At 37.9% G+C, this 21,079-nt stretch overlaps 1 protein-coding gene across 1 annotated transcript; it reads right to left on the bottom strand.

Moving 5' to 3' along the window:
• Window positions 1–8,792: 8,792 nt before the first annotated feature.
• On the bottom strand, window positions 8,793–14,328 carry LOC308092853 (interferon-gamma-inducible GTPase 10-like; the record flags this gene model as incomplete). The annotated part of the gene is made up of 3 exons (XM_080438951.1): window positions 8,793–8,945; window positions 10,071–10,495; window positions 13,761–14,328. The coding sequence occupies 3 exons, from the start codon at window positions 14,326–14,328 to the stop codon at window positions 8,793–8,795; spliced, it is 1,146 nt and encodes a 381-aa protein (XP_080295077.1).
• Window positions 14,329–21,079: the final 6,751 nt, after the last annotated feature.

The following is a 21,079-nucleotide window of genomic DNA, read 5'->3' as shown; positions in this document are numbered from 1 at the left end:
GTCAATGCAGCACGGTTAATGGGAGCACTTCAACTTGGTTGGGAGGGATAATGTAAGGAAGCACTGGGGCTCATCCAGTTCTTCGACGTGCACACTGCTGTTTTGTTTTAATCCCACCCAAAAAAATGTACTAAATAAAAATGTATAAATCCTTGTCACATAAGCCCATCTAAACAGTCCCTGTGTCATTGCCGACTACGCCAGAATGTAACCGGGCCGTGGCCCGGGTTTGGTTTAGAAGTTTTAATTTATACAGACAATTTAAATACTCAAAACTGAACAGATTCTTAATACACATGTGACAATAAATGGGACTGCGACAAGGATTTTCCCCCAAGATTACAATAGTTTTTATTCAACAATTCATCAATAATTATATTGTACTTTATTGTATAGAATGGTTTAAAGATCATTTAAAGGGATATTTCACTTTCAAAAAAGCTTTTGGTCATTTTATTGTCTACTCAGGCTTTAGTGATCCCCCAGACCGTTTAAGTTGCTTGATTCAGTATTTAGATATTTGATATTCATTTTATCAGACACACCCCCTTCCTATACAAACCCATTATAACTTCAAACTACATTTTTAACCTGTTAGATTCATCAAAAACACCCGTCCTTGGTTCTGGTGACTCACCCTGCCCTCCTAATACGCGAGGGGGCCGTGTTTTTTCAATAACTTTCTTCATTTATTTTAAATATTTTTTGGGGAAAACGAAAAAAAAAAATACTTTAAAAAAATGTAATAAAATAAATGAAAAAAGTAATCGAAAAAACACGGCCCCCTCGCGTATTAGGAGGGCAGGGTGAGTCAGCAGAACCAAGGACGGGTGTTTTTGATGAATCTAACAGGTTAAAAATTGAGTTTGAAGTTATAATGGGTTTGTATAGGAAGGGGGCGTGTCTGATAAAATGATTATCAAATATCTAAATACTAAATCAAGCAACTTAAAAACGGTCTGGGAGGCTCACAAAAGCCTGAGTAGACGATAAAATGACCCAACGTTTTTTTGAAAGTGAAATATCCCTTTAAAAATAGACACTATATACTCTATACTATATACTTGATACACTACTAAAAACTGCAATAAGAAAAGGGAAAAGGGAGTACCACAGGATGGTAGGCTGTAGCCACAAGGAAGGGAGGGTAATTATGGCCTAGCACGACTAGGTGTCCAACACACCCTAAGATGAGAAGCTAAGGCATTCAATACATTAAAGCAAAAGCATGCAAAGGAGGTTGAGTGCAAAATACCAATAAGGGGGGGGGGGGGGGGCACCGCTGTGAGCCTAGCCACCTAACCCGTCCAGAGGGCCACTTGCTCCACCAATCCTGTAGCACTCGGAAACAGAGAAGAAAAGGTTATTATTCACAGTAATTGAGTATAAAAACAGTATTAATATAAGAGCTTAAATAGTTCTTGGGGGAATTAATAGTAAAATAACTGAAATAAATATAAAACAAAACCCAAACATAACAAAACAGCAGTGGCAGTCAGTGTCTACAAAAGAAACAAATGATACACAATACACTGTAAAACAGATCTACTATATACAAACAAAATATTGACAATTACCTCTGTCTGACTATTGAACACAACCCATGTGGAAGGCACAACACAGGAGAGCAGAGTCACTATGGAGCAGGGCCTAAAGTGTGACAAACAAAGGGTCAGCCTCAAGCAGGTAAAACATACATGTACTTTTACCTATTATCTACAATATACACCTACCCGGGGCATTGCACCGAGCAGAGGCAACCTGCTACAACAGGGATCGAAGAGGGAGAAGCGACTGCACAGTGTGGATTTTATAGTGAACCAAACAATTTGGAAAACAGGAAGTGGGAGGGGCTGTGGCATGTCTATCTCCACAGTAGCCTAGGAGGGACATTTCCTGACTGGCTACATGTGAGTTTTATTTTTTTGCTTTTATTTATGAAATTATTTTGTTAAAAAAAACTGCGTGGTTGATGGTGCCTGGTGGCTCAGTCAGTTTGTGTGGTGGTTCCCGAACTTTTGAGCTGGAGACCCAAAGAGAAAGTTTGTTGTCTCTCCGGGAGCCCACTTCTCACTTCAAATGTTTTCAAAAACATATTTGAGAGCAACGTTTAGTTGTAAATGACATTGTTTGTTTGTTTACATGGCTGTCATGTTGGATAAAGCATAAAACCAAGCAGCGCAGGTTGACATGAGCAGGTGTTCTGAGCCTTTGATTAGACAGCGGTCCGTTATAGAGCTCATCGGTCATTATCAAGAAATAATAATAATTTTTCCGATCAGAATCAAGCATTCATCCAAGCTGTGTAATAAACAGTATTATACTCTGGCCTGAGGTCAGACAGGGTGGTTTCTGCTGTTCCTATGTCCTCTTGTCCTCTTAGTACACACCCATCCACCAGCATCCAGCCACTCTGACGGAAGGGGTGCAAATTTACCTGAAGAAACACCATGAAGACTTCACAATAAATATAATACCTTGTGAATATTTAAAAACCCTGTGTCAGTTTGAATCAGCAGCTTAAATACAGAGGTATGTATTGTCATGTCTGTTGTCAGGGTCATTGTCAGGATGTATTTTTAACAAGAAGTCTTTGAGATCTGCTATCTCTCCACGACGGATGGCCAGACTCAGGACTCTGAGGTGAGGCATAAAACGAGTAAATGAGATTTCATCCAGCCCACGTCTGATATCCACTGCAGACCTGTCACATTCTGCCTTACCACCTATTGATTGTGTTCTGTGTTTTAACAACTATATGTATATATACTGTATTGATTGATTGATTGAATATTTTATTAGGCAAAAAATGTAAACATCACAATTACATTTATAATACTTTGTCTAAAAGGTCCGTCCAAAAAAGTCCTTGCGGTCTTGTTTCCATTGAGGTCCTTGATATTCAGTTCATAGACATATATAGTAGCAACCAAACAGTTCAAATATCAACACAAAATACACTGAAAATAACTATATGTACAAACAAAACAAAGATGCATAAAGAAAAAAAAAAAAAAAAAATTCACATATGTACAAAAAATGGGGGGGGGGGGGTCGTCTAACGGGAAAGTGGTACTACCTCCTCTTTTTGCCTCCCGAAAGGTGAGTTTTTAAGGCCGTTTTTTAATATCGTTGCTATCGGGCAGAGACCCTATTATGTCCATTTGATTATTATGATTTTTTTTTAATTCAAAATAGTGAAAGCCTATTTAATAAAAAGGTTCAAAACAAACAAACAGGTAGAGAAGGGGGATTTGATTTAGGTAGGGAATGTGAATCTTAAAAGGTGGGTTTTGAGTGTGGTTTTAAACGTGGCTAGGGTGGGGGGGGGCAGCTTTGATGTGAGCTGGGAGTGAGTTTTATAGGGAGGGGGCGGCAACTGAGAAAGCCCTGTCACCCCAGGTTAGTTTTTTTGTCTTGGGGACCACCAGGAGGTTGTCATCACCAGACCTGAGGGAGCGGATAAAGATTGGATAAAGAATGGAGGGATGATAGTTTAGGATAGATTATTCACATAGTGGTAAATTAGTGATTCTCCTATACAGATTTCATTGTGGAAAAAATCTAATCATTATGCTTTGACACTGTCAAGATACACCTTCAGCTCCAGCAGTAATACATACAAGCGTATTCAAACTGTCAAGAACCCCCACATTAAAGGTTGGGTATTAGTGATATTTTTTGGTTAAAACAACACGTTTTGTGTTAAAAAGGTTAAAGCACTATAGTTTCATAGTAATCATTGCTATAGATTGTTTGTTCAGTTCAGTAACAGGGGTCTCCATGTCTCTTTAATAAAGAGAACATTTAGTTTCAGGTGGGTCAAAAAATATCAGCCAATCAGGATTTATCTGTTTCAATGTTGTAGTGATCCAGTTCCAATTGTGTCTGCTCATTCCTTTGAGTTATCACTTGTTTATTCTTTATCCTGTGTGAGTTCTCTCCCCTGATTGGATAGAATTGGTATCCCGAGCTGAAAATGTATTTCATTTGTATTAAAGAGCTCGAGAGACGGGGAGACCCCTGTTACTGAACAAACACTCTATAGTAATGATTACTATCACAATATCACTAAAGATGTTTTAGAAAATAGCCAATCTACAAGTTGTTGATGGGCTTGTCGATCTGCTTTTTCGAATAGTAGATATACAGTATATTGCCTTTGTATTATTGTGGCCTGGTGAAATCTTGTAATATGTGATCCCGTCACAGATTGAGAATGTTGTGTAGTGGGCAAAGTGATCTGATGACTGATGACTTTGATGACACATGCAGTGTGTGTGAGGCATTAGACTTTAAGTTTATGAATACTTTATTAACAGCAGTCTTGTGTTAGATACTATTACATGTGAGGACATTTTGTCCATCGTTGTTCGGTAGGAGACCTGAGACTTGATGCCTTTTGGCCTGATGGCTAATAACTGACAACATTATTTCTGACCTGAACAACTGAAGGATTTTAGTCCAAGGAAATTATGCCTTTTACTGTGATAAATGAGAACTCACATTTCTTTTTGGATAGAATTTTATTTATTGTCAACAGAAAAAGGGATAAACATTTTGTCATCATTACAATAACACCCAGATATAAACAAAGGTTGAATAAAATAGATTTCCACCATATTGGTCCTGTTGTAACTTAGATAGCATGTTATAGATGCCAGGTCATTGTTGACCTGGCATCCTATAGTGTGTATAGTTTCAATGTACAGGCTGATAGGTTCTTGGTTTATATGTATTAGTTAATATTAGATTATTGGTTTACTTATGTATTTCTCTATTATTAGATTACTATTCCTACAGTATGCATTTGATGTATTATCTTGTGTTCTCCTTGCTTACTGTAAATCGCTCTGGATTAAGAGTGTCTGCTAAATGCCTAAATTGTAAATTGTTTAAAGACATAATAGATTAGTGCAGTAATATACAGTATAACTGTCACATCAAGATAATAGAATCAAGCAGTATTTAAGGAGAGAGGGCGAGTGCTCGTTTTCACTTTCGACTGAATTATGACTGGATATGTATGAAGTCTATTACTGTATGACTTTTTACATCACTTGAAAAGAAGGTACGATTGCTGACAGTGAGGCCTTGATGATCATGAGGCATGTAATGCCTGAGTGAGCCACCAGGTGAGCGAGTGCCCACACTGAGCAGCCATCCACAGTCTGAGTTGGTGAGCTGTGGTGGTGGACATAATAGTCATCACCTGTTTAAAGTTCAGGATGTTGAGTTAAACAAAACGAGCACTCCTCCATCCCGACTCGACCAGATTTCTCCTTCTGAAATAATTCCTCAGTTTACACTTTTACCAGTAAATCTATACATTTTCCAATTTATCTCATTTACAACAACATACTATATGCTGATGTGCCGTGGCAGTCCTGTCACTCTTGGTTCAATAAAACCCTAAAGTCCAGTTTATAGACGACATACACAGAAATTACCGTTCATCTGAGCAAGGCATCTTTATTGACAAACAAGAGAGATTCCCTCTATAATATGTGAATAAAAGAACAGCAAATTAATGATATTTAAACAATACGACCTGATATCACGAAGGCAATTCGCTCCACATCAAAGTCTGCATGCAAACAAGCGTTCAGTTGAGCGCCTGGAGAATTCTGAAGTTCATATCTATTACATTCAGTATATCAAAGCTGTGGCTATCAAGGCCTGCCTTCTGACTAGAGCACTACCTCAGTGCTCCACACTCTATAAAGTAACGGTTGACGGCCCAAGGTTCCACAATGGACCATCAATGCACAACCAAATATTCACTCAAAAAACATTGAGCAAAAGAAACATAATAAAATGACTTTTGAATTTAGTTAGAAAGAATCATATATTGGTGTGCCCCTGTTGCAAGTATTATCCTGTGTTTATGTATTGTATTTAGTTGAAAGCTTTGTATTTTACTGCTGTCTTGGCCCAGGTCTCTCTTGGAAAAGTTGTTTTCATCTCAATGGGACCACCTGATTAACTAAATGTAAAAAAGTGATAATGTGGTGACAGACTCTTACCATGCACCTAATAATATATTTAAAAAGTATGTATTTCAAGGTTATTAAAGCTCCTACCGAATAAACAAACAATTAATGTGCTTTTCATCATTTGCGTTTTCCTGTTGTTCATGTTGTTATGATCATGAACAACAAGCTTTATTTTTGCATTTACAATTGTTGATTATTCAGATCAATCTATCTACGTTTGTTTTTCTCACTGACAGACAGCATTTTCACAATGCGGCAGGCATTGCAGCCTTCATCAGAACATTGTGGGCATCAGTTGTCAGCTCGTCCAGACATTTGTTCAACAAATAGCGTGTGGATGCAAAGGACAATCCCCCTACTATAGCGGAACCTATGATAGGGATCAGGCTGAGTAGAAACTCAGCAGTACCTCCCAAAACACGTGCAGTGGTACTAAGTTGTGCTATAACCCATTCGAGAGTAAACTTCACATGTCCTGTGTATTTCATTTCCGCCTTCAGCTCCTCCACTGACACATCTGATATCTTTGCAAGTTTCTGCAGGCTCTCATCATTAAGGCCGAAAACCGTATAATACTTCTTTATCTCCTTCAACAAAATGCTCGCATCCACAGAGAATGAGAGGCCTCTCACTCCACACGGTTCTGTGTGGAGTTTGCATGTTCTCCACGTGTCTCCTAGGGTAGGTACCCTCACAAAAACATGCAGTAATCCTGGTCACTATACTGCCTCCCCCTGGCCAGCCGGGGCGCCTGATGGAGGGGAAGGGAACTGGTTGGAATAACGTGTTCCTTCCACGCGCTACGTCCAACCAGGGAAACTCTCCCCTGTCAGGTGAAAAGAAGGTCAGTTGGCTCTCATGCATTGAAGGAGGCATGAGCTCGGCCCTGGTCTCCCTAGGTTGGCAGAGGGAAGGTAGTGCCCAGGATTACATAGACAATTGGCACTGGGTGTAAAAAATAGGGTTACAAAATCGCGGGATAAAAAAAAAAAGAGAATGAGAGGCCTGACCATGGCACTGTAGCCACAAAACCAGACAGCAATGCCACCTTCCAGATGTCTGCCTTCAGAGCTTTCTTCTTCTTCTGGTGGATCTTCATGGTAATGTTGTGCAGGGCTAGGAGCAGTACATGTCTCTTCTGCTTAGGGAGCTCCTTTTCTATGGCGTCATGAAGCCGGTTGAAGTCGTAGAGACCAAGGTCAAAGCAGGAGATCAGAAAGACATCAGGAGCTGCTACATGCATTTTTTCGAGCCCTAAAAAAATAAATTTATATTTACAAGACTACCATTGAATTTTGGGGCCTCTTTATAAAAGTTAATATCTTAATATTCATGCCAAATACCTCGATAACAATATGATATACAATTAGATGGGTTAACATTTGTTATTTGATATTTTAAGTGTATAGCAGCAGGGAAAACTAAGCAATCAAAAAAACAAGAACATCATTAAGTCAGTATCATTCTTATTTTGAATTACAATTGGGTTCACACTTGTTATTTCATATTTTCAGTGTAGCAACAGTGAAAAATAGGCATTCTTCAAAAATAGCATATTACATATCTGATATCTCGATGATTCAAAATGGTTGTACTCTAATTTACAGTATGCTAATAAGACATAACAAGATGTACTTTGCATCAAATTTGACAATAACTAGAAATATCTTCTTTATTAGACAGTAAACAAACAGACTTAAACCCTAATTGTACACAATAATTCCTACATTAGTCTAATAATGAACCCATAAGACATGCCAAGGCTCATGATTTGTGTTGTTAAAATATTGCACATTTTTCTTTTTTTTTAAAAGTTGTTGACTGGCTTGTTCGGCCTAAGCTTGTAGATCGTCTTTTTTCAAATAGTAGATATACAGTATATTGCCTCTGTATATCGTGGCCTGGTGAAATCTTGTAATATGTGATCCCGTCACAGATTGACAGTGTTGCGTAGTGGACACAGTGATCTGATGACTGATGACTTTGGAAGTCATGCAGTGTGTGTGAGGCATTAGACTTTGAGTTTATGAATACCTTATTAACAGCAGTTTTGTGTAAGATACTATTGTATTTAATGGCATTTGATACTATTGTATGCCATGTGAGGCCATTTTGTCCATTGACGTTCGGTAGGAGACCTGAGATGCCTTTTACTGAGAAATGAGAACTCACATTTCTTTTTGGAGAGCATTTTATTGATTATTAACAGAAAAAAGAAAACATTTTGTCATCATTACAATAACACCCAGATATAAGAGAAAGTTAAACAAAATAGATTCCCACCATATTGCAGTATATTGCATAGTAATATACAGTATTTGTCTCTACCCGTGGCCGGGTAGAGTGAACTGGAAAACCGCAAGGTTCCCAGTTCGATCCCGGGCTGGGGCGCTCCCCCAGAGTTAGTGTCGAAGTGTCCTTGAGCAAGACGCTGAACCCCTAATTGCTCCCGATGAGCAGGTTGGTGCCTTGCATGGTTTCCTCCGCCATCGGTGTTGTATGAATGTGTGTGTGAATGGGTGAATGGCACAATCAATGTAAAGCGCTTTGGATAAAAGCGCTATATAAATGCACCATTTACCATTTGTCATATAATAGAGTCAACAGTAGGCTATTTAAGCAAGTAGATAGAAGAAAAATACATTTATCAGTCTGTTCTGGATGGGTGTGGCCATTGCGAGAACTATTGGCCCATCAGCATTAACCAATCAGTCAATTTCCCAGGTGGCAGTTAGTGCTTGTTTTTTTCACTTTCCACTGAATTATGGCTGGCTATGTATGAAGTCTTATGACTCTTTACATCACTTGAAAAGAATATAGTCCTGACAGTGAGGCCTTGATGATCATGAGGCATGTAATGCCTGAAAGCCACCAGGTGAGCGAGTACCCACACTGAGCAGCCATCCACAGTCTGAGTTGGTGAGCCGTGGTGGACAGAATAGTCATCACCTGTTTAAAGATTACAGGATGTTGAGTTAAACAAAACGAGCACTCCTCCATCCCGACACAACCAGATTTCTCCCTCTGAAATAATTTCCCAGTCCGTTGATACATCTATACGGTACATAATGCTGTGAATTATGTAGATTTCCTGTGCCACAGATTTACACTTGTACCAGTAAATCTATACATTTTCCAATTTACCTCATTTACAACAACATACTATGCACAATCAAAATATTCACTCATTGTACACTCAAGTTTGTGCAGTACCTATTTTGGCCTGTCAAACTACTCAAGCTACAACAAGTGTATGTGATTTCAAGTTCCTCTTATTACAGTGTTACAGTATTGTTTTGAGTATCACATTTTTTCAAAACTTTGCATCTTGTTGATCTCTTGGTAAAGTAATATTCTGTATCCCTTCAAGGCAAGCCAAGGCATCTGTATAGCACATTGCATACAATTAAATGTGCTTTTCGAAAAACATTAAGCAAAAGAAACATAATAAAATTGAATTCAGTAAGAATCATAAGTGATTGGTGTGCCCCTGTTGCAAGTATTATCCTGTGTTTGTGTATTACATTTAGTTGAAAGCTTTGCATTTTACTGCTTTCTTGGCCCAGGTCTCTCTTGGAAAATATGTTTTCATCTCAATGGGACCACCTTATTAACTAAATGTAAAAAAGCGATAATTTGGTGACAGGCTCTTACCATGCACCTAATAATAGAGTTAAAAATTTGTATTTTAAGGTTATGAAGCTCCCCCTAACCGAATAAACTAACAATGAATGTGCTTTTCATCATATAGCGTTTCCTGTTGTTCATGTTGTTACAATCATGAACAACAAGCTTATTTGTGCATTTACAAGTGTTGATTAATCAGATCAATCAATCTATCTATGTTTGTTTTTCTCACTGACAGCCAGCATTTTCACACTGCAGTGCCTTCATCAGAACATTTTGGGCATCAGTTGACAGCTGATCAAGATATTTGTTCAACAAAGAGCGTGTGGTGTAAAAGGACATTCCCGCTGCTATACCGGAACCTATGAAAGGGACTAGGCTGAATAAATACTCAGCAGAATTTTCCACAACTTCAAAACTTGCGGTGGTAATAAGTTGTGCTATAACCGATTTGAGAGTAAACTTCATGTGTTGTGTGTATTTCATTGCAGCCTTCAGCACCTCCACTGACACAGTTGATATCTCTGCAAGTTCCTGCAGGCTCTCATCATCAAGGCCGAAAGCTGTATAATACTTCTTTATCTCCTTCAGCAAAATGCTGACATCCACAGCGATTGCGAGGCCTGGAACTGGCACTGCAGCCACAATACCAGACAGGAAAGCCACCATCCAGATGTCTGCCTGCAGGGCTGTTTTCTTCTTCTGGTTGACCTCCATGGTAATGTTGGGCAGGGCTAGTAGCAGCAATTGTCTCTTATGCTTAGGGAGCTCCTTGTCTATGGCGTCATGAAGCCGGTTGAAGTCGTAGAGACCAAGCTTAAAGCAGGAGATCAGAAAGACATCAGGAGCTACTGCATTCTTTTTTTCAAGCCCTAAAAAATCAAATTAAACCAAATTATTTTTAAATTAACAGTTGATGTATATTACTCAATACATTTACAAGACTACTATTTACAAAAGTTCATATCTCAATATTCATGGCAAATATCTCAATAACGATACAATATATGATTTGATGGGTTCACATTTGTTATTTGATATTTTAAGTGTAGCAGCAGGGAAAGCTAAGCAATAAAATAAATAAAAAAGAACAGCATTAAGTCAGTATCATTCTTATTTTGAATTACAATTGGGTTCACACTTGTTATTTGATATTTTGAGTGTAGCAACAGTCAAAAATAGCATATTACATAATATCTCGATGATTCAAAATGGTTGTACTCTAATTTACAGTATGCTAATAAGTCAGCTGTTTATTAGCGTTTTTGTTTTCGCTGGCTCCCGGGTTGCCAAAGAATATGCGCATATCCCCCCACGGGTATGGTCTAGTTAATAGTAATTCATGAATTGAATGACAACCTTTTATCATTGATAATACTTTCCAGCAAATTGGGACAAAACTATAAAAATGCTTTGGCCTCCAATGTTTATTTTTGTTTTCTTTCAAATTGATGGAGGCATACGGGTCTGACTTAAAAATATTACTGAAAAACAATTTCCCATCTTTGTAGCTCGTTCAGTTCTCTGGTTATTATGACACTCTTATGAGAAACATGAGGCTCTCATTTGATGTGGGATATTAGTTGGACAAACCAAAAGAAGCCTAATCTCTAAATCAAATAATAGGCTATAAAAACTCTTAATTTGAGATTGCATGAGATCTTAGTTTTCTTTATTAACATTTTCAACATCCGGCTGCCATATTTTAATGATTTTGAGACAAATTAATTTAACTCGACTCCAATTAATAGTAATTCATATTTACCATTTGAGTACATATATACCTGCATTCCTCCATCCGCATTTACTCAAATGTTTTATGTTTATAATGTAACAGTGAAACAGTCTACCTTGAGTCCATATTTATAACATAATATGCCTATATCAGTGACCTATGGAGTGGTGCATATCAGATAAGATAAGATACTGTATACATTTATTTAATAATTGATACAGCATTGATGTGGATTGTTCTATTTAAGTAATCTCTTCATTGTAACCTCATTGCAACCTGGTCAGAGTAGCTACACCAGGCTACAGTACAGTACAGCTGTAAAAAAAACAAAAACATTATGTAACTAAAAATTCTTGTTGCGAAAGGACCTAATTGTAAAGTAGTCTGGCATGTCTACCAAATTCATGCAGTTTTAACATAATTCAGCACTATGAGTTTCAAGTTTCAATTCAATTGTACAATGTGTGGCCCTTCACTCAATTTATTGAAGTCTGGTGTAGGGAAAAGCTAAGGATATACTTTATTGACACCGGTCAATGAAGAATATAATTTTAAGTGGTTAAAACTCATTCAAGAGAATTGTGAAAAATATATAATAATAATAATAATAATAATAATAATAATAATAATAATAATAATAATAATAATAATAATAATAATATTAATAATAAGGGTAATAATAATAATAACTAGAAAAAGTGCTCCTCGGAGCACAAGTCTCCGCCAGGTCAGGTAGGTTATTATGGCCTCCTGGTGGCGCTATAATAGGCCAATGTGAAAAGGGTGCCATTTATTCCTAGGCCGTGCACGGCAATCAGACACTGCATGTATGATTTGAGGCATTTTGTTCAAAAAAATTGTTTTGCTAAATTTGACCTGCTGGTGGCGCTATAACAGGCCAATGTTAAAAGGGTGGCATTTGTTCCTAAAAGTAGTGCAAATGTGCATTCAAGGTTTCAGCGCAATCGGACGCTGCGTTCATGATTTGTGGCATTTTGTTCAAAACGGGCCACTCCTGCAAACATTACATGTCAATGTTAGCCAATCAGGATGGAATATGAAAAATCAAACAGATCCGTCTTGATCACATGACTATAGAGATCATGTGTACCGATTTGCGTGAAATTTTGATCAAATCTGAAGGCTTAATATCAAAAAATGTGTTTTACATAAGTCTGCCTCCTGGTGGCGCTATAAAAGGCAAATGTGAAAAATGCAGGGCAAAGGTTTTTCCATGGCCTCTAGAGAGTGTGCATACAAAGTTTTACACTGATCGGTGCAGTTATAGGTAAAAACACGAATCGGCCTGTTACAGCGCCACCATGAGGCTGATTTGAACATTTTCAAATAGCATTTTTTCCTCTGCCTAATGGGAATGTGTGTGCAAAATTTCACGGAAATTGCATGCTGTGTTCATGATTTGAGGCATTTTGTTCGAAACAGAGTACTCCTGCAAACTTTGAAAGACAATTTTTGCCAATCAGGATGGAATATGAAAAATCGGAAATGAGCCGTTTCTTTTAATGACTATAGAGATACTGTGTACCGATTTGGGGGATTTTTGGCCGAAATCTGTAGGAGTACTGTTCAAAAATGGGTTTTGCACAAATCGGCCTCCTGGTGGCGCTATAAAAGGCCCATGTGAAAAATTTGGAGCAGAGGTTCTGCTCTGGCACCCAGGGAGTGTGTGTGTACAGTTTCTCTGCGATCAAGACAACGGTGCCGGAGATTAGCTGTACACAAAATGACAGAATGACGGACGGACACACGGACACACACACGGACACACGGACGGACGGACAGGGGCGAAAACATACTCTCGCCATGCCTTTCGGCCTGGCGGAGACAATAATAATAATAATAGTAATAATAATATGATCAGAACGATGTTCCTTAATTTTACTCCTGTGTGTTTAGTTGACATCTGTGGAGATTATAATTATATTTAAAAAAAAATAGAAATGGAACAAAGAAAACAAATCTGAATATATTAACCCTGGCATATCTATTTTGGGCTCACAAGTTGAATTGCTTTCCATTATGAGCTTTTTCATCAGCTATTTTAAAATAGCCAAAGTATAAATTAGGGCTAAAGTAAAGTGGCACCTTAAAAATAGATTAATAACTACATTTTCTATACTTCTAAAAGTGAGTTTTTATTTTTGGCAAATTATAAATATACATATAATGCCCAACAAGTTGTGATCTGATAGTGATTTGATCACAATACGCTCTTGTAATCATTCTCGCATAAATAGTGTTCCTCTACACCTGCGAAGTGTGGAAGAGCACTATATTTTTAATTGATATTTGAAATGTGAAGAGCATTTGAAAAGTAAGAGTAGTAAATAAGAGTACTTGTGCTAGTGTAATTTAAGAGAACAAGAGTTAAACAGTCAAACCTTTGATGCATTCTTGTCGGATGGCTTCCAGTGTCTTTTCCACGGTGAATGTTTTCTTTCTCTTCTCAGCCGCAATGTCGTTATCAATCTTATTGCGTAAAAAGTAGAAGTTCTTTTTCATTTTCTGAATCTCACTGGCCAGCAGAACATGACATTCTCTGAAGCGTCCCGATGCGACAATGATGAAGAAATCATAGCGTTCAAATTGAACAGCCTTAAGGTATTGGTCTGCTTTGAATAAAGGAGTACCAATACCAGGGAGATCCCACAATGTGACATTTGGGTATTTAGGGCAGGGATATCCTTTCGTCTGCGTGGTGGTCTCCACAACGCCAGTTGGGGCAGAGTTGGGCCCTTCATCCCCCAAACCTCGGAAGGCATTGACGAATGTTGACTTTCCAGAGCCTGACTCCCCTGTGACAGCGATGTTCAGCTGCACATTGTCCAGCTGTGTTAAGTAATCCTGAATCTTGCCCACTGCTGAGGCCATGGACTGATTCCCCAGCAGGGCGTCTGTCATGGCTTGTACTTCATCCGCATCAATCACGCAAAAGGCTTCTTCAGCCATCTTGACAATAATAATAGTGGAGGAAAAAAAAGAAAAGGAAGAAGAAACTATATTGAATAATAAAGAACGAAAAGGAATAGATGGAAGGCAAATAATTGTTGCAGTTTTTGCCCTTGTGGAGGTGCAACCAGACTGGAGACAGAAGATTGGTTCAATGTTATTCTGTTAAGTCAAGATGTGCTAGAAAACAACTCTGAGGCTTGCTTTAGGTTTTTGGAGTGGTACCAGTCTCACTTCTCCTTACATACTGGAGGGGCAGTCCTTCATGGTTCCACCCCCTACAGCCTTAAGCATCTAGGGCTGTTTCTACTGGTTTCCACAAACAATACAGTGGAAAAAGCACATAGTGATCACGTCTGTCCAGTTCAAATTGATCACTAAGTGATACGTGATATTGTATTATTACATATTATAAAATTATGCAAAAGCTTCACTACTTATTATTTACTGTGTAGGTCAGGGTGCCTTCAGGTAACGTTAGTGCTTAAAAATAAAATCAGCTCTCATGAGCATTCCAAATGTTTTCCTTCATGTAAGGCCAGGGTCGGTGTCAGAACAAATTCTGATGTAAAGGCAATTTTTCATTCCTGAGAAGTCAATCTTTGCTTGGAAATATCAATGAACAACACTGCCCTACAAAGCCAAAGTGCATTAACTACGGGGACAAAATAATGGGTTTAAAAGAGTTTCAACTGATCAGCCCAATGAGATATTGGCATATAAGTGATATTACACTAATAGTATATCTGTTCTTGAGGTAATTGTTTATCCCCCAAAATGGCTAATTTGACCTTTGGGATATACAAATAAGTCGGTGTATCCAAAAACGTAGTACAACACACACAGACTTTGCATACCTTTGAACCGTTTTTGTGTACACACACAAGTGCAGCACAGAAGGAACGAGATGATCCGATGGATATTATTCTCCGAGTCTTTTATTTTATTAACTTCAGGAGTATTCACAAAAAGTGGAGCTGATCCGCTCCGGCCGAGCGCACAGCGAGTCTTGCTAGGCTTATCACACACATTTGCATGAAGGTAACTTCTGACACTACAGTTTATGTTCCTGTGGCCAAACTACAACCTAAAATAGAATATTCTTTAATAATTCGTGTTCAGTATGTCCTGAGCTTTAAAAGGAGTGTAAAAATACATTTATATAAATATACAACAGTTAACAAACAAGAATTTTAAGGAACAACATAATCTCTTCAATCTGACTGTTTTCTATCTAGAGAGGCTTCCTCTTTAATCAAACAGATCCCAAGACCTAATCACTGAGAACCTGTTTTATCTTACCTACTGTAAACATCTTTACCAGGATGTTTATACTATAAAGAAAAATAGCTCTGTGTTCAAATCTAATGATTAGATAAGTTTTTGGCCTACAGTAATTTATGCTACGAACATCAGATTACATCACAGCTGTTGAGTGTTTAACTTTGTCCATTGTCTATCTAATCCTGAGATGTTTGGAGGAATGTGTCTTATTGAAGAAAGCACTTCAATTCAGAGAAAAAGTTGCTGGTTAAGTTCCAAGTCAATCACTTCGGATGCTGTTATTCTGAATGAAATGACTCTGCTATGTAAAAACCTATGTATATCAATTTTAGCATATATGACGGTCTGGGAGACACTTCACTGTTTAAGGTGGTTTTAATTTTCATGCTATAAATAAAGTAATTCAAGTAAAGACAAGTTGTGTGATTATTTTAAGTATAGCCTTTAAGTATAGTAAGCCAGCAATGTAGGGGTCCTTGGCATGAAAACGGTTGAAAACCACTGGCCCCCATTTTACTTTTTTTTTCAAATACTTTATTGAGTCCAAACATGTTAACTGTTTGCTTCCATAATAGTAATAATACATTTCACATGTTTTATGTCTCTGTTATCAACAGACATTTCGACCAATTTGGCATGTAAAACCCCTTCACCTACATACATAAAGTAAAAATAAAAGGCATAACTATATTAAGACATTTCAATAGAGATCATTTTCATCGATGCATTCGCATAAACCTCCTTTATGAGGAGGCATAAGCAATAAACTTGACACCAAAAAATGAAACAATAAAAAATAACACAAAAAAAAAAAAAAAAAAGGGGGGGTGGGGGTGTTAGGCTTTGTTGTGTCATTTTGGTAATATGTCTTCCATTTTCTTTTTTAGTTCTGAATACTTGGGTGGTTAAAATAAATACAAATCTTAAAAAAAAAAAAAAAAATCCCATTTTTTTCCCATTATTGTCCTTAAGGTTAAATAATCAAATTACGTTTATTTGCAAGATAGAGAGCCCATCTCTTTTCAAACAAACCGTCCTTACCATTAATTTTATACGTCACCTTCTCCATAAAATAAATGTCTTCCACTTTTTCCATCCATCTGACTACCCTAGGTAGTTCCAGACCTTTCCAACATCTAGTTATTTGTTTGAGGGCTGTAATTCTCAAAATCCAAAAAATATATAGGCCTACTGTAGTTCTTCCCTCTGTAGACTTTTGGGACGTGTTCCCAAAAGTTTATTGTGATTTTCTAAATTAACAGCTCTTCCAAATATTTGTTCTATGATTTGTAAAACTTTAGACCAAAAGTGTTGTATTGTGGGGCATGTAAGGAAAATATGGGTATGGTCCGCCCTATTCTCCCCACATCCCCTCCAACAACTAGAGTTTAACGTGTACTTGGATACCGATAGAGGCGTTTGGAAATACCTTATATTCATCTTCCAGGCGTATTCCTGCCAAAAAGGAGATCTTATATGATTAAAAATGTCTTTAAAACTCTGATTCCACTCACTTCCTTGTATGGTTATTTTCAATTCTTTATCCCATTTATCCTTTATGTGATCTAGATCTTCAATTTTGTTTTCCTGAAAAATTTGATAAACTTGTCCAATTGTGTTTTTGTAATCATGTCTTTGACGGGATTATACTATATATCTTAGGAGAGGGTGAAGGTCTCCAAGAGTTCTAATTTTGAGCTTCTCTTTTAAGTAACTCCTCACTTGCAAATATCGATAAAAATGATGACTTGGAAGATCATATTGATCTGCTAAATTTTCAAAAGAGACCACCCCTTCTTCATTATACATTTGATAGAATCTTCTGAGACCTTTCCCTTCCGATATCTTAAAAACATGATAAATACTATTTGGAGTGAAATCTGAGTCACATGACATTTCTCTCATACAGGTAATTTCTTGTTCTTTAACTTTACTTATTTTTCATATCGTTTTCCAAATTTTAAATGTATTACATATAGAATGATTGAGTGTTTTAGTCTGACTCTATGAGCTTCCATTTAGGGCTCATCTTATTATTCATCCAGATTAAAATGGGTTTTAACTGTGCTGCGTAATAATAATGAATTAAATTAGGTAACGCCAGACCTCCTCTGTCTTTGTCTTGTTGCAGGGTTTTGAGTTTAACTCTTGGCTTCTTTGCATCCCATATAAACTTTCTCATCAGTCCCTCCCATACATGAAAACATGCAGGTGATATGTATAATGGCAGGTTTGTCTAATCAAGCAACAATTTTGCGGACCCCCTGCAGTACCTCGTGGACCCCCTAGGGGTCGCGGACCCCTGTTGAAGACTTGCACTAGGCCATTATGAGCACTTTAAACCTTTACTGTATACATTGAAAATAGCCGATACAAGCTCACAATGCGTTGTGAGCTTGTAGATCTGCTATTTAAAAAAAAATCTTTAAGTAAAATGTGAAATATTGAGGATTTTTGAAACACTAACAACACAAATCTGATACGGGGCTCCCTGGCACAAAACATTTTCAGATGGGGGTTAGGGACAAATACATATTCATTTGAGGGTCCATGACATATAATTGAGAACCACTGGTTAAAATAATGTTAAAATTGTGAAGCCCAAGTCCAAATAATCAACTACACTTTAGAAAAAAGCCCATAAAACCGCAACCCGCAACTACCAAAGTTTACAAGCAACTTCACGGAAAAATAAGCCCAAAGTCGCTTGGACATGGCAACACTGGCAACACTGGTTTCTGGCTTGGCAGTATTGTGTACTTTGTGCTCTTTAGATAGCTCAATAAACTTAAATACAGTGGACACATCGAAAAGCAACACAGCAGAAAACAATGTGTGATATGTCTTCTTTTACTTTCCAGAAGCAATTACTTTACAAAGGTCTCAGTCATTCAGAAATATATTTTGTTCATGAGCTGATCCACTGGGCTCTCATTAACTCCAATGCATTCCACTGAACTCATGGCTGCAGTCTGGCTCCCATGGTGCGACGAATCTGCCTGCTGGAATTGCATGATAGCGAAAATGACGTAGATGACCCTACCTTCTTTACATACACCTTGGTCCATCTGAAGAAGGAGTCACCTGACCACCTAAAACTACCTGTCTCACAGGCGAATTTGCCACCTTGTGGCGAAAAGTGGGAAGGGTCTGTTCCTAAAATATAAGTTCCCTGCTCATTCCAATACACATCAAGACTCTTAAAAATACAAAGAACACATACATAATAAAACAAAAATGTGACTATACATTTGTGTATGTCACATATACATCACATATTTACATAATTCATTATTATCGTTAATTTGAGTGCAACATTAACAGGTAAACTGTGAATTGATATCACACCTGCCATGGCTGTATTGTCTGCAAACTGCATTGAAAGGCCCTCTTCCTGGCACACACTGCAACATGGCATGTAGGCTAGTGACAATGGCTCCAAAAAATTGGGGTACCCCTCCCGGAGGTAGGACCAAACACAACATGTTTTTTGGGCGGTGAAACCGCCCCTATAAGTGAGGTTTGGATATTTGTACAACAAATCCTGCGCTGTGATTGGCCAAAAATGTACCCCGCCTAACCCTGCACCGTGATTGGCCAATCACAGTCTATTCAGGACTGTGATTGGCCAGTGTCACATGACACATGTGCATAGCCCTATATAAGAAACCATAACTTTAAAAAAAACATACATTTGTTTTTTTTAAGTTATGGTTTCTTCCATCATAAAGAGTGTTTCAATAAATGTATTTATTTTTTGTACATGATTGGTTGACTCCATTCAGTATTGTGATTAGCTAGCAAGACACCGCCCACTTCACACAGGGTGTGATTTTTCCTCATCTATAAGGCCTCCCATACATGAAATGGATTGTTGTATAAAAATATTTTACTGCAAAAGTGGTGAAATTGATATATAAAGTTATACAACCCAAACTAAAAATAAAGCCTGTCCGTCTGGGGGTTGAGGCATATAAACTCATGTAGATTCACAATGGAAGCTCCGATAGAAACTGTGCACACACACTCCCTGGATGCCAATTCAGAACCTCTGCCCCAAATCTTTCACATGGGCCTGTTATAGCGCTACCAGGAGGCCGATTTGTGCAAAACCCATTTTTTTATATTACTCCTACAAATTGTATCCAAACGTCATGTAAATCGGTACACAGTATCACTATAGTCATGTGATCAACACGGATCTGTCCGATTTCCCATATTCCATCCTCATTGCCTAAGGTTGGCTTCCAAAGATTGCAGGATTGGTCCGTTTTGAACAAAAAGCCTCAAAGTATACACACAGCTTGGGATTTCCGTGAAATTTCACACGCACATTCCCACTAGGCCGAGGAAGAAATGCCACTCTTCTCACATTGGCCTGTTATAGCGCCACCAGCAGGTCTAATTTAGCAAAACACATTTTTGGAACAAAATGCCTCAAATCATGAATGCAGTGTCATTGCAAGAATAAATGGCACGGTTGGCACCCTTTTCACATTGGCCTATTATAGCGCCACCAGGAGGCCAGAATAACGTACCTGACCTGGCGGAGACCTGTGCTCCGAGGAGCACTTTTTCTAGTTTTATTTTATTTTCGTCTGGCAGCTGCATTTTGTTTAAAGATGTTGTGTTTTAAGGCAGCTTTATGATATCTGGCATCATACACAATGAGATACGGGTATGAGAGCAACCGATGATATACAACTTCATCAACCTTTCTGATGCTGCATGACGGACCTTGTCTCTGGTACTCTTACCTGTACCAGTAATAATAGCTGTCAGATGTTCTGGTCTTGTTCTGGCCTTCCCACACATGAAACAATCTTTCCATATGTTAACAATGTTGTAAGAACCCTACTCTGTCTTCTTGATGAGGTGGTGCAGGTATTGTTTGATCTACATGATACATGATAAGATATACTACCTTTATTTTTGACATTATTGCTTCTTTACTTTGTTTAAATGTTTACCACAGATGATACAACAATTTGGATCCAACGTTTGTTCATCACACTACATTCTGTAAAAACCCTAACCCAAAAGTTAGAAAAAGGTTACTGTTAGGCTCTACAGTAACCATATTGTTGCCAGTGATACTAATAAAGGCTCTGTTCCATTCTGGTGAAACAAAGTCAGGGTGCTGCTATTGCAAATGTAGGCCACTGGACAGGCTCTGTTACACTAAATGGAACTTTAAAGAAATAGTTCACCCGCAAAATGACAGTTTTGTGTGTAATTGAGTCATTTTTTGGGTGAACTACTCCTTTAAGCTAGGTCTCTCTCCAGCTAGCTAATTAGCTACTTAATTTAGCAAGGTCCTTCTCATCTTTTCACATTTCAAATATTTGCAATGATAGCTGTCAGTTTATGAAGAAACCCATAGGCAATAAGATACAGATAGAGCAGTAGTACAGTAGTAAAACTTGACTGTAACCAAATATGTTACATGATATAAACTCTACAGAAT

The sequence above is a fragment of the Gymnoscopelus braueri genome (assembly GCF_963280865.1).
Source record: "Gymnoscopelus braueri genome assembly, chromosome: 10".
NCBI lineage: Eukaryota > Metazoa > Chordata > Actinopteri > Myctophiformes > Myctophidae > Gymnoscopelus > Gymnoscopelus braueri.
This window is presented reverse-complemented; position numbering and strand designations above follow the sequence as displayed.